We start from the raw sequence: 10,665 nt of genomic DNA, 5'->3' as shown, positions 1-10,665 counted from the left end.
TGGTTTATATTAAACTAATAACGATTTCGATAATGTGAACGAACTTGTTGGTTGTAGTTACATAACGAATGACATTCATTAACATTGATCAAGCCGACCAGTATTAGGTTATGGTACCATAGGATCTGACAAATCCCGTTATCAGAATACACCCATGGTTATGTGTGGGGATTATGGGCAATGACCGAATCTGTGATTATGAACTTACCCTTTGGTGGTTTGTTAATTCGAGTTGAACGAGAGACGAGTTGCGAAGGTTTGAATGTTATTAACGAGACGACCAAAAGTAGTTTTCACAATTAAAACGAGAACGATTTTTGGGACGAGTTAAACGATTTGAAACGATTTAAACGAGATAAACAATTTGAAACGATTTTAACGAGTTAAACGAATTGGATAAACGATTGGTTTTGGGTGGTGATTAGGTAATGGGACGGGTGTGATATGATGAAAACATGGTAGATACGCCGCTGGTACTTCTTATATATAAGTGTTTTTATCATATTACATTCCGTGTCATTATTTAGTTCACTTGGGCAAACGATTTTGAAACGATGTCTCATAACGATGTTTTCAAAAGGATATAAACCATACGAGTTTTGTTAACGAGTTTTTACGAGATGTTTTACAAGTTGGTTTACTGAAACAAATGTTTTGGGGTTAAGAATCATGGCTATGAGGTTTTATAAATTATAACCCGCTTGATTTGAGTTGGTTAAGTAGGTTGCAATATTATACACTTTTCAAAACAAGGTTTTAAATAAGGTATTGCAACATGTAAACGAGCCATGAATCTGATACTCTCATAAAACCTATAGGCTCGCCAGCATTTCTTTGCTGACTTTGTTTCACATATGTTTCAGGTGTTGTTGCTTGATGTTGATTGCTAGGATGCATGAGTCACATAGGATCTAGACGAGGCCTTAGTGACATAATAACAATGATAGTCGATATGTGACTTGTTTGTTTTGTTTTAAGACAATGTAAATTACTTAGCGAATTAATAAAACGAAAGTTTTTGTATCCATGGTTGTGAAACAATAATTTTGTTACAACACTCCCTGACGTTTCTGCCACGATTTGTTGTTTTACATGGTCGGGGTGTGACAGGATGTTCGTTTTGATTCCATCAATGTGCCAGCCATTACCTTCCTTTCAGATAGGTACTTCCCTGCGTACTATACTTATCTAATTCTAGTTTCAAGCCGGACAGGAATAGGAATCTCGATTTCTTACTAAAGCTAGTGGCTTGACTTGGTGTGAAGTTTTCATAGCATGGGCATGGGGGAAAAGGACTCTTTGCATGAGTAGGCTGTTTTCAAGAACAGGTTTTACATGAATCTCTGGAAGGGCTTTCTCTGTCTCCTTAGGGTGTAGAACTCATCTCGGGCTACTAAAGAATGGGAAGAAGGTAGCTAGCAGCTTCCATAGCTGTCTAGGATAGGCCACAAGGTGAAGCAGAAGGGAATTCATGCAGGGCGGACCTATTAAGAAAGTACGGGTTCCTAGGAACCCATTCGGTTTTTAATTTTTAGTGTAAATATACATAAAAAACTGAAAAGGAACCCATAAGTAAAATATAATGGGAACCCATAAACAAAAAAGCCTTGGTTCTCCACTGGTTAAGTCTGCGGCATTCTCCCCAAGACACCCAGGTTCGAATCCTGTATGAGGCACAATTAATATTTTTTGTTCCATCAGCTACTGTTCTATTGGGCATATGCTTTTTTGTTTACAGGAAAAGAAAGCAGAAGAAGAATGGTAATGTTTCTGCTATATCCGAAAATCTTAATCTTTCCAAAATGTGGATTACCTACAATGTTAGATCTTTTTATCTATAGGAGTAAATAGGGTTGTGTTGTTATGCTTTGAGAAAACAACTTTGGCGGTGACAAAAAGAAGGAAGATTGGGAATTGCCATTGTTTGACTTCAACACAATAGCAAATGCAACAAAACATTTTTTCAGATGATTGTAAGCTTGGTGAAGGTGGGGTTTTGGGCCTGTCTACAAGGTAATATTACTCATAAGATGGGCAACCACTTCCTAATCATGTTTTATTTACGAAGATCTATTATTTTTGAAAATGGAAACTACAATCTTACAATAAATGGTATGAGTTTTTGATGTCCAGTTGACTTTAACCAGTTTGACTTGTTCAACCAATTATGTGATGAACCTTACCCGATTCGAACTGTCGAACCGACCCGAAAGTTTTTAGGTTTAGTCATATGAAATTTGAGTATCTAAAAAAGTGAACCCAGTGAAAAAAAATCCTGGATCCGCCACTGAATTCGTGGACAAATTAGCTATTCGGGAGTCAATAGACTGTTCAGAAGTAACTGATCCCACATTAGCATTAGTAAGGGAAGAGAAAGACCTGATTGACCTAAGGCAAGAAAGTGTAGCCCAGCCAATAGCAAGTGAATTCGAAGAGCTCTTTTGCGTATAGTATAAATGGCCTCTTTTCGATGTGCATCAGATCCGGGCAGCTAGGAAGGAAAACTCTGAAGCCAACAGGTTGTTTTCAAATGTGCACATGAAGAAGAAATGTTGGGGAGATTAAGTGCCTAGCCCTAGCCTTAGATGGAGCAAAGCAGACTGAGGGCATTAACTGAGATCCGATTCCATTCCTTCTCTTTCTGTGGCATTTGTCCTGTCTTCCAAAAAAAGGGAAATTTTCTATCAATCTTCAGATAGAAGTACACCAGGCTAATCTCACTAGTCTTGACTTTAGCATTCTTTTCTTTCTTTTTAGGGGATATCTTAGCTATTGGATTAACAGCATCAACAGGGCAGGAAAGCTGTACCAGGAAGCGAAGGGAATGAAGTAATTGAAAACGAATAAGGAGACGAATGTAATAACTTTTTTGATAGGGAACGAGCAGAGCCACTCAACCTACGGGATAGGGCGTTAAACAAGGTAGGTAGTGAGAGGGTACGTAGCGATGTACTAGCTCAACCGAGAGTCCGCGGGTAGACGAATGAAGTCAATCGACCAAGGGAGTTTTAGTGGAGGTTTGAAATCACCCGCATTAGTTCAAGTAGTTGGACCACGTCTCAGCGGCTTCTTGGACTAGCTTTTGACCCCGTTTCACAGTCAGAGCCTTCCCGTGGCACCCTTCGCCCAAGACTTGAATCAGGAGATTATTTGCAAGCCTTTTCCCCTATAGAAGATCTCCCTTTTCGAAATGCTGAAAGTTCACTTCACCCAACTCTATACCGAGCTCTTTCTTCCCTGTTTCAGGATCGCTCAGAACAACCGGCTTCTTCACTCGTTGATTCCCAGATCTAAAATGCAAACTGGCTACTTCACGCATCTCTAGCCAAAGACCGGCATTCAAGACTTGAAACCTTCACTTCATTGGTTGTGTGCCCGAAAGTGCCTTTCTTTCTTTCTTACCTGGGTTTCCTGGTTCGCTTTCTACCTTTGTTTTCGTATTAGAATCTCCTATTTCAACCTTCATGCCAAGCAAGCTTCATGCTGAAACTATCTTCCTTCTTTGTCTTTGTGCGAGACTGGGGGATGAGTTGAGATCCAGTGCGCTAAAACTCTTCTAAGAAGGAATGAGTTCCCACCCTTGATTGGTAAAATTGAAGCTATACCCCTAAAGTAGGATTCTTGCCTTTCCGAGCTAGTTTTTTTTTTTTTTTTGGGTAAAGTGCATCGTGAACTGCAGCGTTCATTGAACCCTTTCTTGCTTGAAACCCTTCTTTCTATTCTCTAATCTCGTATGGCAGCTTTCAGTCCCATCTTCAGTTCCGGGACATTGTTCCTATGCCTTTTTTAAGAGAAGCCCATATATCGAAGAATTCAATACATTTTCGATTTTTATATAGAAATGAGACAATACAGCCGAATTGACAGAAAAGAGTCTGAACTTGTTGATCGACCCTCTTTGTTGAAGTTCCTCCCTTAACATTCGATCATGCGATCACACTCTATCTTTCCATCCAACTACACTCCCCTACTTCAATGAAAGGGGGTGAGGTTGTCAAATTTCAATGATGTGCCGCTCGTTGGCATCTAGTTCCCATTGCCCGTTGGATATTAAAGAAGAAAATCAAACATTCTTTATTCTTTGAGGTACCATTCTGACAAAAGAATTGAGAATGTGTCTTCCGTCGCTATAGTTTCCGCTACCCGATTAGAATTAAGAATAAGGTAGTTTACTTGACTGAAAGGAGAGGAATAAATAAAGAGCAAGTTTCAATATTAGGTCAAAATGTTCTTTCAAGTTATATTAGTTATTAACTCTCTTTGGGAGACTCACCCAGGAGCAGAACGGGAGTTCTTTGATTTGACTTCAAAAGTATCAATCTCGGAGAAGTGCTTTCGTACCTTTAATGGCCAATGCTAGGGAGGAAACTTTTACTTTTACTGCTTTCACAGAGATATCCTAAATAATGGTTGACATTTAGGTAGCGTATCACTTTGTTGGGAGAATGGCCCCAATCTCTTTTTGCTGAAGGTGTAGAAGCATTACCGTAGCCTCTTCTGTTGCTTGGCCATTTCAGATCGGAGCAAGGGATTCATGGATAGGTGTGTTTGATGCATTTGATGCCCTCCATGGGGAATTTCAATATAGGTGTGAGAGATCTTCCTTCGGTTCTAGTCAAGTATGGCAGCTTGAGGTCTCCTATTTCACCAGCCCCATTCTCATAGGGGAACTCTAATCCACTTTCATTTAACGGCAGACGATAAAGTAAAGGTAGAAGGGTTTTCGTTTTGGGGTTCTCTTGTGGGCAGGCCTTTGCCTGTCGTTGGAGTTAGCAGGGTTGGATAAAACCAGTGCTTTTATCTTAAATGAATTTTCACAGGTGAGTGAGATCGGAGCGATCCTACTTTAGCAAATCCTCCGTTTTTTACTTGATCCATTGACGCAATCCAAGAGGAAGTCAAACCGTGATCGGGCTTGCCAAGAAAGCTCTTGTCAGCTGTCTCGGTTCTTTCTTTCAATGAAAGTTGACTAATCTGAAATCGACGTTCTTAGATGTCCACCTATATTTTGATGTCAGAGACCACCAATGAGGTTTTGGCTTTAGTAACCTTTACTGAGAGTTGCAAAACTATCCCTTGGTCGAAGGCAACAATGAAGTTAACGATTCCAACTAAACGCTAGGCTGTGGCTCCTCAGTTCAGCTAATCCATTACGTGTTTCTGGAAGGCCTTTGAAAAGGAGAGGTTAAAAGAGCCCAATCCAGGTTTAGATGTCTCAGGCAAGAGTTGCTTAAAATGAGTGTTCGAGGCCCTTTTCAGGCGTGTGCTTCTGATTATAAGGGTGGTTTACATGATCTGCTCGATACTTGAGATTTTGAATGGAATTGAATCGATCTTGAGCGCTAGCTAGAGATGACCCTCTTTGAAGATCTAGCCTCACATGGACTACAGTGTTGAACTGATTCTAATCTTTGGGCTGATTGGAATCCTTGAATTCGACCAGGGAATAGGTATCATCTCATTTTTCGTCTGATCGTCTGCGTCTTGTGCCTAGCTTCCTACGAGTGGAGGAAAAGAAAAGCCTTTTTCCAAGTAAGTCAGGGAAGGAAGAAACTTCACTGCAGGGGAAAGGCTTATGTCACTCTCAAAAGGAGCGATAGACCAGATGATCAACAATAACCTGATCTTTCTATATGAAATTTGACGATCATAGCTTGATTATAGTCTGGATCCCATTATCCTTCTAGAGGAAGAATGGAGTCCAGGTTAAAGGACAGTGGAAGATTTCTTCTTTCAATAGGCGTAGCTGCTTTGGATTTTACAGAAGAAAAAGGGAGAAACTCTTCTTATTACGATTACGTGAGTTTTGACTATTTGGATTGGGAAATAGCGCACTTCTCGCATTTAATGTGCCGGAGCGTCCCAAACAAAACAGTTGAAGTTGAGGAAAGGCCTTCACTCGCGCATCCATATGGAGATCAGCCTACAGGCAAAGGAGAGTCTACGAGCTTGACTTCGCAGAGTTGACAGGAGAACCCGATGTTCATTTTCGTCCGTTACCAAATCATGGGAAGGCTGTTAATGCGGGAACTCGCTTGTAGACGCAAACGAGACTTCTCTGAAGTGAAGTTCCACATGAAAGTAATGCAATATTGAAAGTTCTGTTTGAAGCAGAAGTTATCCAGCAGGAGTTCCTTGATCCCGACTTCCGGTATTCTGGATATGATCCCGAAGAAGGAAATGGACCTGCCCTAGCAATCTCTTCAGCTCCTTATTTGTTGTTTGTTGTTGGGGCTCGAGCTTCCTGTATAGCTTTAGCTCTATTTTGATGGATTTCAATACCCTTCCGATGAACTAGAAATCCGAGTCTATTTCCAGGGGTCAGCCCTCAGGCACACTTCCTGAAATCGATGTAGATTCGCTGCTTGCCATTTTTTCCTTCTTTTGAGATAGATGTTACGGAGCCCTTTCCTAGATAATCTTTAAGGATAAGGATTAGCCCATGTTTAGGGAATTCGGTTTGTTTTGTTCCTGATCACTGCCCTAAAAGAAAACTTTCATTCAGTGACATCACAAGGGTTGGTTTGAACGCTTTGGGCAATTGGTAGGTGTCATCCGTCATCTGCGCTAGAGCGCTTCTTCTTTGGGTCCATATGGCTGGTAGGGGTAGCATTGACTATTAGAGTGAGCCAATCCTTTCTTTGGTTCTTTATAGCAGATAATAAGTATAAACTCTGGGGGTATGAGTGCATGATTCTTTCACCCACAAGCTTAGAGAAAGAGACCGAAGGAGGATATGAAAAATCTGCTGATTCCCTAACGCTAGAGCTGCTACTTCCTTTGAACTACTCCGAGACGGTTTCAAAGAAAAGCTCACTAGCAGTCGCTTGAGAGCTTTGGGCTAGGTTATGGACGAGAGGCTAGGTACGATTTCCGAGCGATTCAAGGAGAGAGCGATGACAGTGACTTTATCAATCAGAAAAAAGCAAAACCAGGAACCCTAGTTCTCTCTCTAGCCGGCGATTTGTTCCTTCACGCAATCCTAGGTTTCTTCGTGATCTCGTTGTATAACAGTCTGTGATTGGTGATTTGATTTTTCAAATGATCCATAACGAACTCGTTAGCAATCCTGTGATCGCTCTAAACTAGGGTTTTTTATTGTTCTTGTTTTTCAATCGCCGCCATAACCTGCTGAGTTCGAACATATTGTATAGTGTGATTGGTTTGTCGGTCCTTCTGGTTGGGCAGAGACCTTGACTTAACGATTTCACTATATGATTTTGCTAGAATCACAAGTTAGGGTTAAGCTAGTCTAGGGTTTTTGGATTTGGTTTGATTGTTTCTGCTGTTCGCTGTTTTCTTGTTGCTTAGGAGTTTGGGTTTCGTTGTCAAAGGAGTGATTTGTTTCATATCCGATTAGGGTTTGCCGCTGAACCGTGTGTTTTCTGTCTGATCGTTCTTGTTTCCTGTTTTACGTCTGCATGTGCTGTTGTTGACTCAATCATGAGCTCTAAACCTCCGGACATTAACGAGTTGTTTCATAAGCCTCCGACCCTAAGTGATGAACCTCCTAATATGCATGATCTGTATGGGAAACCTCCAATCGTTATTAAGGGTTTTGGAAATAGAACATTAAATATTGATGGTAAACCTTTGGCACCTAGACGTGGAGTTGTGTCAAATAATCAAAAGGAACCTCGGGTGTTGAATGTAACTGATGAATTGGAAAAAATAACTGTTCTAGTTGAGAATGTTTTTGCGGATAAGTTACAGGAGGATCAGGTGTCATATGCTCAAAAGGTGATGAAGAATCCTAGTACTAAACGTGAAGTTAATTTCAGGAAGTTGGACCCGATGGAGACTCACCAAGAAGCCGATATCGTCATTCCGAGGGAAGTAGTTAAAAAGGTTCAAGACAGGTTTGACAATGTTTTATTTGGCTATTTTTTGGGGAATAGATTGTCGTTTCCGGTTGTCGAGTATTATGTTAAAAATGTATGGTCAAGATTTGGATTTGCTAAGATTATGATGAATGCTGAAGGTTTTTTCTTTTTCAAGTTTGACACAAAGGAAGGAATGAATAAAGTTCTGGAGGGTGGGCCTTGGGTCATATATAAAGTTCCTTTATTTCTTAATATCTGGTCACCTTCGGTTAGCCTGAAAAAGGAGGGAATAAAGTCGGTTCCTATATGGGTTAAGCTTCATAATGTTCCTATTTCTATCTATACGGATGATGGTTTGAGTTTGTTGGCATCGAAGATTGGGATTCCAAAAAGATTGGATAGCTACACAGCGGATATGTGTGCCGATAGCTGGGGTAGGAGCAGCTTTGCTAGAGCCTTGATTGAAGTTAGTGCGGATGATGTTCTTAAGGATCAAATAGTTGTGGCCATACCGAAGCTGGATGACGATGGTTTTATCATGGAAAAAGTCACGGTCGAGTATGAATGGAAGCCGCACCGTTGTGCTGCGTGTTGCATTTTTGGTCATAATGATCAGAACTGTCCTAAGAATGTTAATGTCAACCCGAAGCAAGTAACGGTGGATGAGGAAGGGTTTATCACTGATAAGAGAAAGGTTGCTAAGTTTGAAGCTGGGCAGAAAAAACAGAAACCGAAGTTTGTTTACAAGCCAAAAGCCAATAGGTTGGGTGCGAGTACATCAGGAACGAAGCGAGATACCAGCTCGGGTTCTATTCATATTAAAACAGTGAATTCGCTTGATGTCTTAGCGACTGAGGATGGAAATGGAGAGAAAAACATAGCTGGTAAGAATGATGGGCCGCATGATAAGACCAATCGGTCTCCTCAGGTAGACGATGAGATGATGGAGGTTACTCCGACGGAAATGGCACAGTTTATGAAGAACGACCAGCATAGTAATTCTGAGAGGGCAAGCACTCCCGGTTCGACTGGTTTAAATGGGTAGCATTATGACTTGGAATGTTAGGGGCTTGAACCGGCCCCTGAAACAAAGTGAGGTTCGTTCTATTGTTGCTGATAATAAATTAGATATGTGCGCGATCCTTGATTCTCATGTGGATGTCTCTAAGTTGGCTAAAGTGTGTAAGTATGTGTTCCGTAATTGGTGTTGGACTTCTAATGGCGGTTTATGCTCTCGTGGAACGAGAATTATTCTGGGTTGGAATCCTGTCATGTTTGATGTTATGGTCCTCTTTCAATCAGATCAACTTATTCATACTCAGGTCATTTTTAAAGATAGCAAAAAGGTTCTTTTTTGCTCTTTTGTGTATGCTGAAAATAAGTATCAAGATCGTAGACTTCTCTGGGATGATTTATGTAAACATAAGGTTTTCTGTCATGACAAGCCGTGGGTGGTTATGGGAGATTTCAATTCGGCTCTCAAGATTGAAGATTCGTTGTTTGGGTCCTCCAATCATTCTATTGGCATGCGTGAATTTGATGCTTGTGTCCAACAAGCTGAATTGTTCGACATTCAAGCTCATGGTTTGCAATGCTCTTGGAGCCAAAAGCCTAAGAGTGGAGTGGGTCTTCTCAAAAAGATTGATAGAATTCTGGGTAATGTTTCTTTCATTGATCAATTTTCTGATGCTTTTGCTATGTTCCACCCGTTTCGGGTGTCTGACCATACGCCTTGTATTCTAAGAATGATGAACTCTTATGGAAATCAGCCAAGACCTTTTAAATTTCCGAACTTCATTGTGAGAAAACCTGAATTTAAGGAGTCCGTGCAACATGAGTGGATGAAAACAGTGGAGGGTGTTACTATGCTTTCAATTGTGAAGAAAATGAGGAATTTGAAACCTAGGTTGAGGAAGATTCTGTTCAACCAAGGTAATTTACATGATAGGGTGAATGAGTTGAGGAAAACCTTGGATGATATTCAGGTTCCGGTAGATCAGGACCCGTTGGATTTTCGGCTTCGGCAAATGGAGACTCAATGTCTTCAAGAGTTTCAATCAGCGGCTTATGATGAAGAATGTTTTTTAAAATAGAAATCTAAGGTAGAGTGGCTTCGTGCGGGAGATTAAAATACTAGGTTTTTTCACAATTCTGTGAAAGCCAGAAGTACTCGAACCAAAATATATAGTATTACGGATCTGGTGGGAGCTCGGCATGAAGGTGATGAGGTCGCTGATATCCTGGTCTCGCATTATATGGAGTTTTTGGGGATGGATATCTCGGTTGATAAGGTTAACTTGGACAATATCTTCAACAATGTGCTGAGTAGGGAGGTTGCGGATGAAATGGTGTCTCAGGTTACTCGAGAGGAAATCAAAAATGCTATGTTCAGTATTGGAGAGGATAAGGCCCCGGGGCTTGATGGGTACTCGTCGGCTTTTTTTAAGCATGCTTGGGATATTGTTGGTAATGAAGTCACGGATGCGGTGCTACAATTTTTTGAGAACGGTAAGCTTCTAACTCAGGTTAACCACACTATTCTTGCTTTGATTCTGAAAAAAGATGTCCCGGATTCAGTTCTAGACTAAAGGCCGATTTCTTGTTGCAATGTGCTTTATAAATGCATAAGTAAGATTATCACGGATCACTTAAAAGGAAGCTTGGGAACTCTTGTTAGTATCAATCAATCTGCCTTTGTGTCGGGCCGAAAGATTTCTGATAATATCCTACTCACACAAGAATTAATGCATAATTATCACCTTAATAGGGGTCCGACTAGATGTGCGTTCAAAATTGATATCCAGAAAGCTTATGATACGGTTAATTGGTCTTTCTTGAAAGA

The 10,665-nt window shown here is 40.8% G+C and overlaps 1 protein-coding gene across 1 annotated transcript; it reads left to right on the top strand.

The window, feature by feature from the left end:
- The first annotated feature begins 8,872 nt into the window (after positions 1-8,872).
- LOC110881947 lies at positions 8,873-9,916 on the top strand. The gene has a single exon (XM_022130072.1). It carries the CDS (start codon positions 8,873-8,875, stop codon positions 9,914-9,916), a length of 1,044 nt encoding a protein of 347 aa, XP_021985764.1.
- Positions 9,917-10,665: the final 749 nt, after the last annotated feature.

The sequence above is a fragment of the Helianthus annuus genome, chromosome 10 (genome assembly GCF_002127325.2).
Source record: "Helianthus annuus cultivar XRQ/B chromosome 10, HanXRQr2.0-SUNRISE, whole genome shotgun sequence".
NCBI classification, from domain to species: Eukaryota; Viridiplantae; Streptophyta; class Magnoliopsida; order Asterales; family Asteraceae; genus Helianthus; species Helianthus annuus.
The sequence above is the reverse complement of the archived record's forward strand: the minus strand, read 5'-3'. Positions and strand labels throughout refer to the sequence as shown.